General features: G+C 36.3%; 1 protein-coding gene across 1 annotated transcript in view; it reads left to right on the forward strand.

Moving 5' to 3' along the window:
* The window catches only part of LOC149798849 (DNA polymerase alpha catalytic subunit-like), a 186,045-nt gene that overhangs the window by 94,397 nt on the left and 72,142 nt on the right, over positions 1–19,506 (forward strand). Inside the window, exons 22-25 of the mRNA XM_089957752.1 lie at positions 549–736; positions 3,991–4,120; positions 5,594–5,707; positions 16,992–17,097. Coding sequence (XP_089813878.1) covers positions 549–736; positions 3,991–4,120; positions 5,594–5,707; positions 16,992–17,097 — 538 coding nt within the window. The remainder of the gene's footprint in view (positions 1–548; positions 737–3,990; positions 4,121–5,593; positions 5,708–16,991; positions 17,098–19,506) is intronic.

The raw sequence follows: 19,506 nt of genomic DNA on the forward strand, positions 1-19,506 counted from the left end.
CAGGGGTCAGCAACCTATTTTATATAGTGTCCACTTTTTTCCAGATTAATTACAAAATGAATGAGTGCATGCCACCAGTAAGAGAGTAACTGTGTTAAAATTGAGAATTTTGGCTGCCCTTCCTGTGCCATACAAAACCTTTTGACTTGTGACCTTGTGGCATGCATGCTGTAGGTTGCCAACCTCTGTGATACACTTTTAAGGAATAAAGAGACAACTAATAATTATTCATGATCTTTTTTTGTTTCATGTAAGTATTGACATAGTAATGCAGGTCAAGACCATGTGTTTCTTGGATATTTCTGATAGATTCAGGTACCCACTCAGTTATCTAAAACAACAACCTGCATGTCATCCATATATTTGTTATAGATACAACTACTCACTAGCTTATCCAGAACAACACCGTGCATAACTCACAATCATATCTGATGCAAGTACATGGTTAGTTATCCAAAGTCCCAAACAGAAGAAGCAGTCACATTTCCCTCAGTAGCTTTAGATAGTCCAAGCCTTACTGTAGCATGTTTTTTTTAATCTTTAAATAGGGTCATCCTGGGCATGGTAGCTTGTTTGCAGAGAAATCAGCCACTTGTGGCAGAATGGTCTGTGACATTAAGATTTCCAGCAAGGAACTTGTGCGGTTCCGCAGTTTTGATCTGACAGAGCTAACATCACAGATTCTGAAGCAGAAAAGAACAGAATTGGACTTTGACCAGGTCAAAAACATGTACATGTAAGTTATTTTAGTTTAATATGTTAATAAGTTACACATAATATCATTGTCTAGTTTCATCATTATTCAAAAGTTGTTGACATTTGATTTTTGAAACTTGCATCAGACTGAGCTTTCTTCTGATCAGATTTTTGGCCTTTGGTGCCTAGTTTAACAAAACATTTGTCTTTGCAATACATGCATTGTTCATACCTGCTAAACTTCCAGACAGTGTTTGGAGGCTTTTGAATCTTGTCAAAGTGGGGGGGGGGGCATACTGGTGTTGACACAATCTTGTTACCAGCACAAATCACTGTGTAAACATAAGCATGTGTATATTATTGTCTTTCAATCAGTCTAGCTTATGCCTGAAATGATCGTGAAAAGGATGGGTCAATTATTAGTTAGTGTTATAATTAGATTTAGGTAAGAAATAATAATAATAATAAATAGAACTATCCTAAATGTTCATGTCAAAATATTTTGGTTGTCCCAGTGTTATATACAGATAGTGATGCTATGTCAATGGATGTCTGAAACTCCAGAATGACTGTTGTCAGTGTGGTGAATATTCACATGGGGGGGGGGGGAAGCAACAGTTATGTTTATTGGACATCGTTAATTTGGTTATGTCACGTGGCAGGAAAGATGATTGCCTTCGCCAAGAACCACATGAAATTTTATTTGTTTGTTAAGGATTATGTCAGTTTGAGAGATATCAAGAAGCCATTGAGCTCCATACGGTTTAGAACTACATTTTGTGAAACTATACTGAAGGTCATTGTGGTTCAAGTAAACTTTGCAAACTTTTTAGTTGAATGCGATATTTACCATCTCTGCATCAGTACTGAATCACACTTATGGAATTTTAGATGCATGTTTTCCAGCTTGATAACAGCAGTACATGATATTTTGTTGCACCTTACTGAAAACTGTTCCCGTTTACAGAAACAAATCAAATGCGAAGGTGTTGTAAGGGTTGGCAGTCTTTGTATAATATAGATAAGGTGAAGCAATTCATATTGATTAACTCCTCTTGATAGGTGGCAACCAGATGTCATAAATTTTTACCTTTTGCTTGCACTTTAAACAGGGCTATAAGGAATACAATGCATTTTCACCCATTCACCTGTTATTGCTGGTGGTACAATAACTCCATTTGTACATTTCATAATAGGGGGCCCTGAGTTGCCGAGTGGTCTGAAGCGCTCATCGTTATGGATCACTGCCATCTCACATCTCTCTGCGTGGGTTCGAGTCTCAGATTCGGCTAATGTGGGCATGTGGGAAAGCTTGCCAGTAGCTTGTCGTGGGTTGTTGGTTCTTTCTGGGGGTTTTCCCAGGTTCTTCCTCCACCATTAATACTGGCCGCCATGTATAGCCTATCATGTGCTGAAAAATGGCGTTAAACCATACAACAACATTTCATAATGCATTTAATATTTCACATTTTGTTACTGCTTTGTTCTTGATAAAATGGCAACCACATTTTGTCATTATATGATAAATCATAGGACATCTTGGAATGCAAATTCATCTGTTTAAAACATATTATCTTGGTTGTGATATTATTTTTCTTGTTTTAGTTGCTGCATCATTATTGTCCTTCATGATTCAGTCAGTGACTATATTCAAGTGCAAAAAATGTTGTCGCTTTGACGTAGAGGAGGATAACCACAAAACACACCTAGTTTGTTCAAAATGATCGTTGTCAAAGACATTTCGTGTCTGCAACAGTTGGACTGAAGAGACATGGTCTTTAGTCTGGCTAAGAAGCTCAAAGGCAGAGAGAAAGATTATCATCTAATTATGACATCTTAAGTTACATGTAGGCACATTCAATGCAAAGCTTGGAAAATGAGGAAATGCCTTCCCCTCCACCTGCTAGGAAAGCTAAGCCCCTCCCCCCCGCCCCCCATCCATGTGATACTAAACACCTGTGGAGACTTTACCAAGCAATCATGATTAATATTTGGAAACTTGCACGATTCATCTTACAGAACCTTTTCTGAACAGATTGAAAGGAGTAGATTCTTTTAAAATAAATGTTTAATATGCCACAGAATATGTGTTGTATTCAAATTGCATTTGTATGTTCACCTATGCTTGTATCTTTGTATCTTTTGTATTGAAATAAAACTGTAAGCAAAGTTTCTCAAGTTGATTTTCATTGGTTTCATTTATATATCTGCTATCCTATCCCTTTATGTTGCTATCTAATGCTGTCATTTCAGTAATGTATAATTGATGAAACTTTGTGAATATTTGTATATATTATTATTATTATTATTAGCCAAAAGCCAGACATGTGCCTTCAGAAATTAGCAGATGATTACTGCTTCAGTTTAGGTGTGGAAAGAAAGAGACTGATCATTTATGGTTCTCTCTGATGTAGATGGAATTGTTTATCAGACAGGTGCTTTCACTGATTCTGAATGAGATTAAGGCTATTACTTATGCAACCTTTTATGTGAACTTTTTCATTAGTCTGGATGCAGCAATTATCGTACAAATTTGTAGTCAAAAGTCTGGATGCAGCAATTATCATACAAATATGTAGTCAAAAGTCTGGATGCAGCAATTATCATACAAATATGTAGTCAAAAGTCTGGATGCAGCAATTATCATACAGATATGTAGTTAAAAGTCTGGATGCAGCTATTGTCATACAAATATGTAGTCAAAAGTCTGGATGCAGCAATTATCATACAATATGTAGTCAAAAGTCTGGATGCAGCAATTATCGTACAAATATGTAGTCAAAAGTCTGGATGCAGCAATTATCATACAAATATGTAGTCAAAAGTCTGGATGCAGCAATTATCATACAAATATGTAGTCAAAAGTCTGGATGCAGCAATTATCATACAAATATGTAGTCAAAAGTCTGGATGCAGCAATTATCATACAGATATGTAGTCAAAAGTCTGGATGCAGCAATTATCATACAAATATGTAGTCAAAAGTCTGGATGCAGCAATTATCATACAAATATGTAGTCAAAAGTCTGGATGCAGCAATTATCATACAGATATGTAGTCAAAATCTCTAGCTACAGGCTTTTTTGGAACCCACTGAGATGGATGTGTTACCCTAGGAATATAAATAGTTAAATGAGGAAAATTTAAAGTTAAATGCAGAAACAAATTGTATATGTAGCCATGTATCTTTGAGAGATGGTAGGCTTTCATAAGAATGTCTTTATAAATTTCTTACTCTTGATCACAATATATCAAGGTTTATGATTGATATTTTATTGACTTTGTTCCACCAAGGACAAGCCAGCAGTTACTGAAACTGATAGAGTTGACATTGGTTGACTGTACATACATCCTGCGGATCATGTACGAGCTGAATGTCATCCCACTGGCCCTGCAGATCACTAATATATGTGGTAATGTTATGGTAAGTTTGTCATCATAACATCTATGGTAATATCGTATGTATGTGTGTGATCATGTTGTAATATCATGGTGTGTATCATAAAACTGTGGTAATGTGGTGTATCATCGTAACATCTGTGATAATGTCATGTGTGTCATAACATCAGTGGTAATGTGTGTGTATCAACAATTGTGGTAATGAGGTGTGTGCGTCATAACATCTGTGGTAATGTGGTGTATCATCATAACATCTGGCAATGTTGTGTGTTCGTCTTCATAACATCTGTGGTAATGTGTGTATCATAACATCTGTGGTAATGTGAATCAACATAACATCTGGTAATGTTGTGTTTATGTGTGTCATTATAACATCTGTGGTAATGTCGTTTGTGTGTCATAACATCTGTGATAATGTGTGTGTCTTTATAATATCTGGTAAAGTCACGTGTATGTCATAACATCTGTGGTAATGTCATGGTAGGCGTGTCATAACGTGTCGGGTAATGTCTTTAGCCATTTGCACGCTCAGAGTTAATGTCCCTGTTGCAACTCCATAGTTAGTTGCACCCTGATTGGTACATGCAGCTCCATAGCTAGTTGCACAGGTGCAGCTCATTAGGGGGCAGGGGCCACTTTTTATGTACAAATTTAATGTTGCAATCAGTGACCTAGTATAAAAAATCATTTAAAAAAATCAAACACACAAGTGAGGTCAAAAAGGTCCATATTTTTAGGTACTTATGTTAAAACAAAGCATAAGAATATTATCCACTTGACCAGAGAAGTCAATGGCAGTTCATAGCAGAAGTTTATGCGCCCCAACCCCAAATTTCTACCAGCAATTTTCATGTCCGAAGGTCATTTTTGACACCATGTGATGCTCACAGTGCAAACACAAGCCCTTTTCCTAGATGACGATTCTGCAAAACAATGTGTACTAAACAGGCTGATGCAGTACAAAACAGTTGTCATCCAAGCTGTTTTTGAGATATTCTACTTGCACCAAACCCATGTGTTTACTGCTATGGAAAGCTAGCTCTTCTTCCTTGACGACTATTTGTATGTCACTATCAACATAATACTGCAGAGCAGCTATGGAACGTGTACATGCCTAACATCAATTTCAAGAACAACACAAGCCCGAAGCACCTAGTTCACAAATATTGCCATATCTTTAAATAGTAAACAATAGTAGCTGAAAAAGTCACACCATAGCCTCAAGTTAAGAAATTTGCCAGGGGCCAATTTACGAAACTGGACCCTGCCACCTTAGGTAGTTGCACCATACTCTACCATATTTTTCCTAAGTCTGTATGTATCATGTAATATGTTGTATGCTTATAAGTTAGTCAGGTGCTTCTTGCTGATTGTGTGCCACATAGTTGCTCCTAATATATGCCTAATAAATATTTCAGCTACCATTTCTTTTTCTGTTGTGTATTGTATAAATATACTTATAAATTATATTTTCATGTTTTTCACAATTTTCTTTTAGTCTCGCACACTGATGGGTGGAAGAGCTGAAAGAAATGAGTATCTCTTGCTGCATGCATTCTCTAAAAAGTGTTTTATTGTCCCAGACAAGGAATACAAGAAGAAACAAAGTCCTGTAAGTTTTTCTTTAATTATGTTGTTATATTCCAACTGATTGCACTTGATTCCTCTTGCTTTGGTCATGCTTTCATTCCATACTTCTCAAAAAGCCTGTTAGCACAGTTTTTCAGAAGTTATGTCAACATGTTTGTTGGCATATGTGTAGATGGCCTAATTAAGATTTTCAAGCCAGTATGTAAATTTTTCATCTTAACAAAATATTACAATTTTTGTTATGCCAATCATAAGGAGGTGTATATTATATTGTGATGTCCTTCTGCCTGTTACCAGTTTCATTTGCCAATTTGAAGGTCATCAGACCATTGGCCTATTGGTAAGAGCGTCCACCTTGGAGCGGGAGGTCACGGGTTCAATCCCCAGCCGAGTCATACCAAAGACTTACAAAAATGGTACTAACAGCTGCCTTCATTTGGCGTTCAGCATTAAGAGGTTAGTGTTAGGACTGGTTGACCTGGTATCAGGATAATGTGACTGGGTGGGACATCATGCTACATGTATGCGGCATGATGCCCCAGTGCTAGACATCACTGTAAACTGACACACTGCAGACATAATAGCGATGTGACTGAAAAATTGTTAGAGCTACGTTAAAAATCCAAATCACACACACACACATATTCTTTGGTTCTCCTGGATTTTATTTTATTTCTTAGTAAATCAGTGCAAGGTGAATTCTAATATACAATTGGGGATGATTTACCGCCAAATTATCCTTGATGGAAAAAGCATGGATATGTGTTTTCACTGTCTTCTCAATTCACTTGTAGGGAAATCACACATTTATTTAATTTAGGGTAAAATAAATTGGCAAATTCCCAATGTCTGGATAATTGTGACTACATGCTATTATTAGATTTCATGTTTTTTTAATCAGCTTTTGGCGTAATATTTATGTGTGAAAAAAATAATGTGGGCAAATTCCAAAAAGTTAACAGTTTCTATTAAAAATGCATCATTCAAAATACCTTAAGCTACATATTGCCTCATAAGGGTACAGATAAATTTAATAAACAATCTAAAAATAAAGTTAAGAAATACAGTGTGACAACACCATAACATGGTAGTCGGGAGCCATAGAATCCAGCTGTGTTATAAGCAACCATGTACAGTACCAAACAAATTTGCATGGGGGAGGGTAATAAAAGAGGGTGCAAAAATGCGTTTTTCATTGGCACAGTTACCATTTTAATGTTAATTAACTGTCTGTATAAATTTCATGCTCCTAAATTTTCTCATCTGTTAATTGTAACAATTTATTATTGTTTGAAAAACTTACGTGATTTTCAGCTGCTTTCTGCTCCATCACGTTTGCTCTTAGCAAAGTCTATCGTATTTCTCGAATGAAGAATTCGAACATAGTCTATATCTTATGTCTAAATCCATCTCAAAGCACACTCTAAACTTTTGACTGCGTCTGTTGCTGAGGGTTGATTATCCTCAGGTGTGGTTTCCTCGCTGTCATCATCAGAAGCATCACCATCGTCAGACCACAATTGGTGTTATTGAACTTCATATTTTGAATAATTTCTGCTTCTGAAACTTGGTCTGCAACTGGGCAGTCATTATCAGAAGTGAGCCATTCGTTAACACTGTCACATGACTGCATCGGCTTCCCAAATGCCCTCTCAGTCTTGAACACATCATTCTCAGAAAATTCATCAAATATACTATCATCATCATCATCACTGATGTTGCCGCTGCTATCCTGAGTAATAGTAAATGCTGCTCCAAGTCCTTTCTCCTAGCATTTCTCAGTGCAGCTGGGCATAATGGCATCCCATGATTTGCTGCCGAGGTACATTACTTCTTTCAGATTTAAACTTTTGTAGTATCACCTGGACTGATGTTTCATTGCAAACAATGTTTTTCACAAGTTCTCTTCTATTATTCATTTTAAAACTAATATTATGCCCTGGTCCAAAGACTGAATCCTGGAAGTTGTATTCTTTGGGAGGAAATTGGCTTTGATTTTCCCATCCTCACTAACCAGGCTGTCTGCAGGTGGGTGTGTGGGGCAGTTGTCCAATAATAACAATGCCTTCGGCTTCATCTTCAGATTTCTGAGGTGGGATTGAACTGCTGGTACAAATTTATTTTGAAACCCTTTTTCAAACAAAGCAGCTGTCATCCATGTGTTTTTTTTGTAGCATCATATCACAATGGTACGGTCTTCATATTCAAATCATGGAAGCACCTAGGAGACTTGAATTTTCCAATACATAGTGGTTTATGTTTGTGTCTCCCCATTTTATTGACACAAAACAGCAAAGTTAATCTCTCCTTTATTTTCTTAAACCCTTCATGTTTATGTTCGTCTTTTTTTCACAGCTTGGGTGGTGTCATTTTGTAGTACAATCCAATTTCATCATAATTGTAAATGTGCTCTGGGGAATATCAACCTTTCTTCTATTATTTCCCTCAATTCATATCAGTTTCAGAATCTGAAGAGCAGATTTCTCCAGAAACTGTCACGTGGCTAATCCCAAGTCACTTCTTAAAATGGTTTAGCCATCAATTGCTTGCTTTGAAGCTGGAATCTTGCCCATGTAAGTCGGTGTGAAATTTTTCAGGTTGTACCCTTACAATCGGTCCTGATATAGTCACTCCTCCAGCCCTAGTCTGCACAAACCACTAATAAGGGCTGCATCAAGTTGAGTGTCTCCTGCTAGTTTTGCTTTTTTTTTCTTTCGTGAATCCCTCATTTTCATGCATATCCACAACCATCTCTCTTAGTTTTGCTTCTTCCCTCTTCCAACCTCTGAATGTTGATTCATTCACACCTAAATCTTTAGCTACTTGTGGTTATCTAACACCGGACTTAATCTGTCCAAAGCTTCAATCTTTTCTTTAACAGTGAAAGCTTGATGTTTCTTTTCCCCATTTCCATTTAAAATATCCACTAATTAACACTTTTACACCGATTTGTTTTAAAGTAAACAATTTGGTTATATTTGTAGTGAATGGACATTATTCTCTGGTCAACTGATTGCATAAAACAGCACCGGCAAGCAACGTGTACATGTTGCAGAAATGCCAACTTTACTGAAAAAATCAGGAGAATCCCGATGCTTGAACCTATCTCCCCATACCCAGATTTTTAAGAAAAAAAGCCTGATTTTCCAACTCCTTGAGGGGGAAAAAATCAGTTTTTTTTAATACAAAAACATCATTCTCCATTCCCCTGTTTCTGTATCTGATTTTTCTGTGTCTGTTATGTTGTCTCACAGTGTGGTTCTCTTTATCCGACCCCATCAACAATCACAGCAACATAATAATTAGTATCTCAGCAAGAAGCAAAGAGAAAGAAAAGGAAGTAACTGAAGAATTTTCACCAGCCAAGAAAAAGAAATGGGATAAAAGATAGAGATTGGGAGAAGCGGTTTGCTTTCGTTCGCCCATCAACTTGCTGGGCCTATTATGCATTCTGCCAATATTGCTCACAGCATCTCTCAATATGATGTGGTAGTCTAGATGACATTAATAAACACAGTGGCCTTTTTCTTCATACGAATGGAAGGAATTGGCACTGATCTGCATAGAGAATTTCAGCTTTACCAGTTTTACAATTTAGACGCAAAATTGACGCAAAACTGGGTTGAAAAAGAATGGATCTGGCCAACTGTTGTTTTCAACCCTTGGGTGAGTAATGCTTTCAATGCCGTATAGCAACAGCAATCCTTAGAGTACATTCTCAATGGTCAGAAAAAACAGAACTAGCCAAAGAGCCAGCCTGTCAGCATCAACCCTGGAAGCTATTCTTGTTAGCAGATTTGGTACCCAAGGATAAATAAATGATGAACTTTTGCAGAAATGCAAATCTGCAGCATACAATGTTCTGAAATTACAAAAGTAGACATCTTTATCTATCATCATATATAAACCTTATTCTTGTACCTCCAGATTTTTTACCCTGCTTCCTGATTTTTAATGGTGATTTTCCTGATTTTGATTTTTTCAATGTTGGCAGTGCTGATGATGGCAGCTTTTTTTCTTTTCTTCTTCTTTTATAAATCACTGCCCCATAATTTGAACTAGTTTAGCTCAGCAGTCGACTTTGATGATGAGCAATGTACTTAAATTAATTGATTTATAAATTCCGGTGAGAATCTTTTATCAACCTGTGCATTGTTTGTTGCTTAGTTGTGTATGCAGTGTAGAGAACATATGTTGGATATTGTTTGAGAAATGATTGTATATGGAATGCATTGAAGACAAACACAGAGTAGACTTGATGGCTTCATTGCTTATGGATCAGTAATAAAAAGATTAACACTTAAGAGCTGTCATCCATCTTTCAACAATAAACAAAGATCGAAGCTCTCAAAAGGCCCAGCCATTGGTTCAGAGACTCATGTTTCCTGTGTTTATTTTGGCACAAAACTGAAAGTGGTTAAATTTTAAACAATTGGGAGCCACGCGACGATTATTCTATGTTCGAATTCATACACTATTTCCTCCCGAAAATAATAATAAACTTTCTATGCTTATTTTTAGCATTTTTAAGAAGAAATGTTTTCTGTGTACAAGAATAATACATGTATATTAAATTTCAGGAGCCATGCCACAGTCATCTTATATTTGAATTTATATGCAATCTCATCTCCGAAATGCTAATAAAACTTTTTACGTATTTTATTTTTCATACTTATAAGCATTTTTTGTTACAAGAAAAATGCCTGTAATAAGGTAAATGAAACTGCAGGAGCCATGCCACGACCATGTTATCCGAATTCGTGTTATAGCGGGGTCACACTGTATATATATTTATTTGATCAAAATACCACTGTCTGAACAAGCAGACTATTGCAAAATGGACTTTAAATCCTTATACAGTAATATTGAAGAGATAGGAATCTGGCATAGTAGTCGGTAAAGCACTGATTCAAGAAATTGAAACTTAAGTAGAGCTAATGTTAGTGAAAAATCTTATTTTGGAGCCAAAGTATCCAAAAGACATTACCTATGAGCAGTGAAAAAATGTATATAATAAACATAAGGAACAGTTTCCAAACTTGTTCCAGTTGGCTGAGCTAATTATTTGTATGCCCCAACTGCAGTGGCATCTCAGCACTATGAATACACTTGTGAGGAACGGCTTAAGCTATAAAATAAAATCAGCATTAATGCGTATACAACTAGATGCGACATATTTTTTAAAGGTTTTGATTTAAATATGACTCTAACAGAGTGTAGCTGGAAGAAAGATAGATGGATATTGAAATGTTAGGTATGTAGTGAGCAAAGACCATTTCCTCCTCTCTCTTCTTTTCACCCTTTATTTCATCACAAGTGGGTACACACACACCCACACCCACCCCAATAAAATCCTGGCAGCATCTCTGAAGTGAAATTACTGAAGTTGCAGCTGGAGAAGAAAGTACAGAAGCTAAAGGGCAATGGTTAACATTGGGGTAACAGTGACTTTCTTTTTAAGTATCATTTCTTTTTCATATTACATTTTTTTGTTTCTTGTATTTAGATTAGTAACTGAAGCAGAACACTTGATGGAATGAGCAGTCATTGAAAACTAAAAACTGATCATTGATAAGTCATTGAATTTCAGCTCTCCAGATCACTATTGACCCTGATTGGTGATTTATTCAGACACGATTTTTCTCCGTTTAAAGTAGAATGCTGCTTTCTCCTAACTTGAATCAGATTTTTCTTGATATAGTCCATTTCTTATATCATCTCCAATCCATTTTTTTTTTTTAAATGGTCTGTCCGGTCCCATTCTGCAGTGATCCTTGTAAATTATTCGTTCCATATATTAGTTAGTACACAACTCTTGTAAAGAGTATTCTGATTGGTCAAAAGTTTAAATTTTCTGATGAAACTTTGTTTAATGGAAGCTGATGACAATGAAAAAAAGAAACATGGTTGCAAAACATGGCGTCCCAAGTTGTTGAGAGAGACAGGGTTCGTACGAGCATATTACCCTGAGGTCTTTAAAAGTCTTTGAAAATTGAAATAAACCCAAAAATTTGTAATTTCTTTCCAGAATCACAAATAAAATTTATCCGAGGTTGTTAGATTTGTTTGTAATCTAGTTATCCTGGTTTCGTTCTTTTGATGACCAGTTCAGTTTCACTGCCACCGCAATAACAAAAGAGGCTTTGTTTGGCCATCTAAAGTTGGCCTTGGCGGTGACTTCAATAACACATGCACTCATCATCAAAGCAAGACGGCTACACACTTCATCAAAGGAAGTCACAAATAAAACTGCCTAAGGTTGTTAGCTTCGGATGTAGCTGGTTTTCCTGTCTTCTTTCTTTTGACGAATCGTTCAATTTGATTGGACGAGTCCATCAGCTTTGGCCAATCAAAATGTTCATTACACTAATTCATTCTACGTAGAAAGTACGCGAAAGTATTACGCTCAAGGATTCAAAATTTGTTCAGTCGATTTACATCTTCAGTGTTTAAAACTGCCAGGTCTTTGCTCTTTCAACGATATCTTGCTTGAACAAGAGAAATACAAGGAATGGCTGCAAAAGGATAAATTATGTAAACGAAAGGCGTTTTGTACATTGTGTAAAAAGACAATCAACTTGGCTTCAGTGGGAGAAGGAGCCCTTACAAGTCATGCCAAAGGTAAGTTGCAAATTAGTAACTACATACTGTTCATTTAGTGGAACAAAGATGCAGAAATATAAGCTATTGGTAGTTTTGGGCAAAATAATGGTAACTTATTACTTTTCGGGTATAAAATAAGATATTGTTAAGTTTGATGATTTGGGAGATATGGCAAAAGAGGGCCCGTTTAAATTTACTTATACCGTCGGTTTATTTAACATGTTTGAGGGACAAAAATCATTTTCGAAAATTTTGTTCTACATAATAATGTTCCTTGGTTTAATATAGAAACATCCATTGCAATAAATTCAATTCATGGATAAACAGTTTCAAAGTGCGCATGCATACACTATAGTAGAGTTAAGCAAGAGTTGTTGTTCTTGAATCGCAAGTATAAAAAAAATGGCGTTAACGTGTGCTGTGAAGCTTTAACTGTAGGAATTCAAGTCATTTGATTAGGCAAATTAAAAAAAAGAATGAAAAATATGTTTCCAGTTGACGGAATGTCCCTGTTTCTCATTGCCGACCCTCGACCTTTTTCCCCATTGGTATAAAAAAAAAACTTTTTTTAAAAATCACATTGCCGAAATTGATTTGTGTATCTATAGTCTGACTATACATCCCCGTTTGTTTGTACCCCTATATTTTATTTCACTTTTTCAGAAGCCATTTTTTAAATGGTAATTTGTGTCTAAATAGCGTTTCTTACTAGTATGTAAAACCGAATTAAAAATTACTTCCATACATCATGAAGTTATTTGTTTTCATTTAGGTTCATTAAAATTCTTGCAATGATAATTACTTTTGTTTCGTTTATAGGATATAAGCACCAACAAAATAAAAAATCTGCAGAACAAGTTGCACCAGTAAGTGCATACTTTTCAAAGCCAGCAGCAGATGGTATGACGAGTACAAAGCAGCCTACCAAATCAGCTCTAGCAACTTCTACTTTAAAGACTAGTTTAAATACTTTTTGCACTAAATCTGAAGTACTACGGGTGGAAGTTCTATGGACAATGAAATGTATTCACAGCCACTACAGCATGAATTCATGCAAGGGCATCAACAATATTTTCAAAGCAATGTTTCCTGACAGTAAGACTGCTGAACAGTTTTCATGCACTGAACGCAAGACAGCTTATCTTGGTGTGTTTGGAATAGCACCTTATTTTGCTGATCAGTTGTTGATGAAAAGTGAGAGAGGCCAATTTGTATGTCCTTCTGTTTGATGAGACTCGGAACAAAGATATGCAGGAGAAGCAAATGGACTTGCATGTACGGATATGGGACTGCAACAAAATCAGCACATATTATTTCACTTCTGAATTTTTTGGTCATGCTCGTGCTGAAGAGATGGTGAACAAGTTTGAGCCCATTTTGTCTGACATAGGATATAAGGGTCTTCTACAGCTGTCAATGGATGGACCAGCAGTTAACTGGAAATTGTATGACTTGTTGCAGTCTCATATTTCACATTCAACACCCTTGAAAATGTTAGAAGTTGGTAGCTGTGGACTTCATGTTATGCATAATGCATTTCGCAGTGGCTGTGCAGCAGTACCATGGGATTTGGAAACTCCTCTGAGCAGTGTGTACCACCTATACCATGATTCACCAGCAAAAAGACAAGATTTCATGGACATTACAGGATCAACTGTATTTCCACTCAAGTATTGTAAACACAGGTACAAATATTTGTTTGGTTTACTCGATGTCTATTTATACAGTCTATTTTACTTTTTTAATTCACTTCATTTCTGAAAGTTTTTTAATTTAGCTTACTTTGGTATTGAAAGAAAATTCAAGTTCTCATTGCTACCGTAATTATTTTTATTTTTTGTTTTATTTCAGTTAGTATAGTTGAATTCTTCTCTGTTCTAATCAAACCAATTATGATTTTCCTTGTTTCAGGTGGCTTGAGAATATTGAACCAGTGGAGAGGGTCATTTTTCTTTTGCCTCATCTCGCTGACTTTTGTTCAGCTGCGAAGAATAAAAAGATAACAGTACCAACCTGCAAGTCCTTTAAGTATGTTTTTGATGCTGTTGGGGATCCTTTGATTAAAGCTAAGCTGCAGTTCTTTGTAACTATTGCCAGAATCACACTACCCTTTTTGGAGGCTTACCAAACAGATAAACCTATGCTTCCATTCCTTGCCACAGACCTGGGAGTTTTAGTGAAAGACCTCATGTCACGTTATGTGAAACCTGAAATCATGTCCAAGGCAAATCCTGTGACCGCATTAGTGAGCATCAGGTTTGATAAGAAAGAGAATTTCCTTGATGCAAGAAAGTTAATGTTGGCTTTTCAGCTTCACAAACATTGTTAAAGGCAGGAGCTTCAGACAGGGATAGATTTGCTTTCAGAACAGAGTGCAGAGACTTTATGATTGCAGTGGTAAAGAAGCTGTTTGAGAAATCACCTCTGAAATATCCCTTGGTGAAAAACATGTCCTGGGCTGATCCTAGACTTATGCATTCAGAATCAGATAAGGAAAAGGGAGAAACAAAACTCCGTAGGGTCCTAAGAATTATGTGTGAGACAGGAAGAGAAGTAGAGTCCCGATGTGATTTAATATTGACTCAGTACGGAAAATTAGTGGATGAAGTTATCCAATCGGACAATCATCCCTTGAAATGCTTCAATAGAACAGATGACAGCCTTGATGAAGTGTTTTATTCTGTCCTTTCTAAAAGAAAGGAATATGTTGAACTTTAGAATGTTCTCCATAAAATGTTGTTGTTGTCACATGGGCAGGCAACAGTGGAGAGAGGATTTTCTGTCAACAAACAGATATCTGTTGAGAACGTCATCAGAGAAAGCCTCAGAGCTCAAAGGCTAATCATTGACACAATGAGAAAAGCAGGTGGACCTTTGGAAATTGTCATTAGCAATGAAATGATGACATATGCCTCCTCTGCAAGACATAAGTACCATGCCTATCTGGATAAGAAGAAAGCAGAGGAGAAGGATGAGAAGAAAAACCAAAAAGGAAAGAAACGGGAGTTAGCCTTGGATGAAGTGGAAGAACTTAAAGCCAAAAGCTGCGTCTTGAAGCTGACATTGCCAGCCTACATGCTTCCTCTGTACAGAAAGCAGAAGAGGCAGAGTTAAAAGGACTCATTGTGCTTGTCACAGAGTCAAATGCTCTTAGGAGAAGAGCAGAGGAAAAGATGACAGTGGTGGCATCTCTTTCCAAAATGATTGAGAGAAACAAAAGCAAATATAATAATGCATTTAAAGCAGTGCTGATGTCTGTTAAGAGAACAATTTATTTTGTATTAAATCTGACACGTATGTTACATATTTCTGAAAAAATAACAAATGTTAACCTATCTTCCAGATCATTATAATGCTATTTTAGGAAATTAATTATAGTTTGACTTTAATCAGTAAAACGTATTTTAGTGTTTGGCATTCGTTGTTTTCTCATATAACCTGTATACACAGTGTTAGCAAAAATAGGTCTTGGAAATTTCTGTTTGTGGTCTTTGAAAGTTTGGGAAAAGTCTTTGAATTTATCATTCATAGTTCAGTATGAACCCTGAGAGACCATGACATGAAATGTTTACATAAAAGTTTTAAAAAGTGTATTAGAAATGGGAATGGCTGGAGCGAAAAGTTTATGGAAATTTAGTTGGTCAGTTTATAAGAAAACTGAACACTAGAGGACTGGCATTCTGTGACCTCTGCACGAAGGATCTGAATTAAAATAATTGCAGATCGAATAGTTTGGAACAGCACCTACAAAAGAAGTTGCATATGGAAAAATTGAAGCTCAGAAGGCATTTGGAAAAAGTGCAGTTACTATGCAAAGAAAGATTTATTGCATGATGTAGCTCTCTGTCAGAATATACGCACTGCATGTCGCCAATACAAGCACCAGCTTGAAAGGAAATAGGCTCTTATTGAGAAGGAAAAGAAACAATTGCACCTTGAGCCAGAAAAGTAAGTGGTGACAAAAAGGAAGGCTAAAGAAATCTTTGCCAAAGCCGTAATAGCTCGACTAGCATATCAACAGGTTGTATCCATTGGAGAAAAAGACAAGTGAATGTATGGCATTATTTGTATATAGTTGATGTACTTGGGTGTTTATTTTACAGATTTGTCATGAAAAGAGAGAAGTATAATATATTTGCTGCAAAAATTGAGAAATTATTGTGACTTTACGGTGTGAACACTGACATGCACAGGAAATGACTTCATCATCAATAGTATTGGAGAACAAATTCATGTGACAAATAAATATTGTGACATTATTGAAGTTGAACATTTTTGGTAAGTTTATTAGTTTTTCAAATGATTATTTTGGTGTATTTTATGATCCTAATTGAGTTGCACCAGGAGCAGTATTTTTATGAGTGTAAACTGCATTTTGGCATGGACCTCCAGATTGGGGGCACTGCCCTTCAAGACCCCATTAGGGGAGGACCTCCTTTAAAATGTTTTCAGCTTTTTATGTTGTTGTGGAACACCAAAATCACGTCTGTTGTTTCTATATTTAACCTTCAAAATACATTTGCACAATGATTTTTCGTTTTAATTAATTTCCAGATTTAGAGATCTCCTGTAATGCCATCCATTCAAGACGTTGCAATACTTAATATGCTATAATTGAAATTTCATAAAAATGGCCAAAGAGTGAATGTATCCTGTGAACTAACATACATATCTGACTATTAATTATTTGTGAAAAATTTCAGGCTGAAGATTTGGAGGAGGATGAGCTGGACCCCAGCAAACCTAATACATCTCGGGGAAGAAGGAAACCAGCCTATACGGGTGGCCTTGTCCTAGAACCGAAGAAAGGTAATAATGTGCTTGCAGGTTCAACTTGCTTCCATACAATGCATTTTAGCTATGATGGTGATAGGACAGAGAGCTTTTGGGCTATTTTCTGTTTTCCAAAGTCTATCTGTCTGTTATCACAAGTTTTTTATCACTCTTAAACTACTTGAATGATTATGAAACTTTACACATGCATTCAAGATTATTCCTAAAAGGAAAGTGATGATACTCTTATATCCATTATGGTGTTATGTATATTTAATTTGCATTGTTTGTTTTTGATGTTGTTTCTTTTTTAAATTCCACTACCTGCTATTCAGACATGATTTGTCTCCATTTTAAAGCAAAATTCTGCTTTTCTCCTGACTCTAATCAGATTTTTCTTGATACGGTCCTTTTTTATATCATCTCTGATCCATTTTTTTAAAACGGTCTGTCCGCTTTCATTCTGCAACTACCCTTGTAAATTATTTGTTCCATAAATAAAAAATGTTAGTTAGCACATGACTCTTGTAAAGAGTATTCTGATTGGTTAATGGTTTAAATTCATCTATTGAATCTTCATGTAATGGAAACTGATGGCAATGGAAAGAAGAAGCCTGCTTGCAAAACCTGGCATCCCGAGTTGTTGAGAGAGACCACAGGGGCTTGTATCGTTGCTTACAATTGACCTGTCATACATGTACTGTATAGTAACTATAAATGAGGACAACTTGTCTCCTTGCTTGCGCGACCTAGTTTAGAATAAACACTGATATTTCAAGCTACGCTTTGCGTAGCTTAATAAATTTGGCACCAATGTTTAGCTCAGGCATTCGATTGTGTATCCCTATCAAAAGTTTGACTTAATATCATACCTTTATGGTATGCTAAATCATTTCCCCATGCTACCACTCGACATGGCCCTGATCTCGCCTGCTTAATATGCAAGAACAATGAGCTGAATGGAATACCACCTTCTCATTAGAGGGGCCTAGAGTGGCCGATTGGTCTAAAGCGCTGTCCATTACGGATCACTGCCATCTCACCTCTGTCTACGTGGGTTCAAGTCTCAGATTCGGCCAATGTGGGTATGTGAGAAAGCTTGCCAGTAGCTTCTTGTGGTTCTGTGGTTCTTTCCTGGGTTCTTCCTCCACCATTAATACTGGCCACCATGTATAGCCTATCGTGTGCTGAAAAATGGCGTTAAACCCTACAACAACAACCTTCTCATTGGCCAACTGAAAGTAAGTTATAAATAAATACAGGACGTCATTTTCTTTTAAGCGCTGAGAGGACAGTATTCCATTCAGCGGGATCTCACTTGAATATTAAGCAGGCACTATCAGGGCTATGTCGAGCGGTAGCATGGGAAAAAGTCGGGAGAAATGATAGTTTTCTCCCGACCGTGAAAAGTCCTTGAATTTTACAAATATTGATGTAAGTGGGGGAAAATATGGGAATTTTCCGCCACCACTTGATACTTGAAGCAATCACATAATTGAGTCGTAACTAAACTGATTTTGAGTTAAATTTATCGGGTTCGAACCAGAATATTTGGAGGGTACAGTATGGATGATATGGTTGCTTGCAATAAACATAAATGCCAAGTGGATTAGATTCATCTAGTAGACTTTTATTTTCAAAGTCAGCTCGATATCTATATCCTTACTTACCTGGAAAGTATGGAAACCAGTCTTGTTACAAGAGGCCAGCATGGTGGTGTCCAAGTGTAGCCGCTTACCAGATGGCCTTGCAAGCTTTAAACATTGTTAGATCAAGTGATACATGCATGAAATCGATACGAAAATTACTTATTTTCTCGGAAATTGTGAGTATTAAATACGTTATATCTTTAATCAGCTGAAAGATAAGATGCAGCTGTGTTATTGATGAAATATGACCTGGTACTTGTGATTTGCATTGCTAGTTGCACAAGTACACAAATCTAACAACCCACATTTTCAAATGTCGTAGAGAAAAAGAAAAAATTTAAATATAAGTCGTATACTGGCGGTAATAAAAATGCAAATACAAAAGAACACAAACTTGTCCATATTTCTATATTCCGAGAACAACTTCTGGAGTTTTTTTGTATCATGTGACTATCGCATTGACATGTGCTCTCTGCTTGATAAATCAGACTGGCCAGATTGCTGGTTTTTACAAAAAGTATCCAACTTTCATTTAATATAAATAATTGAATTTCTGTACAACAACATTATAAAGGAGTTTGTTGTTGATATCACATGACTATTGGACTTCTGATGTCATCATTTCAGATTTGTGAAGTCTGGTTTTATCTATACTATAATTCGTATTGTCTGTCAGCAGATTAATGACATAATGATTATAATATATGCCATTTCAGAGGGAAAAAAATCATTTTCTTATCAATTTCAGGCAGGTATGAGTCGACATAACATAAGCTTAAATTTTCTTGGCCCGCTG

Source organism: Sinohyriopsis cumingii, chromosome 5 (genome assembly GCF_028554795.1).
Source record: "Sinohyriopsis cumingii isolate HCF-2022 chromosome 5, ASM2855479v2, whole genome shotgun sequence".
Taxonomy (NCBI): domain Eukaryota; kingdom Metazoa; phylum Mollusca; class Bivalvia; order Unionida; family Unionidae; genus Sinohyriopsis; species Sinohyriopsis cumingii.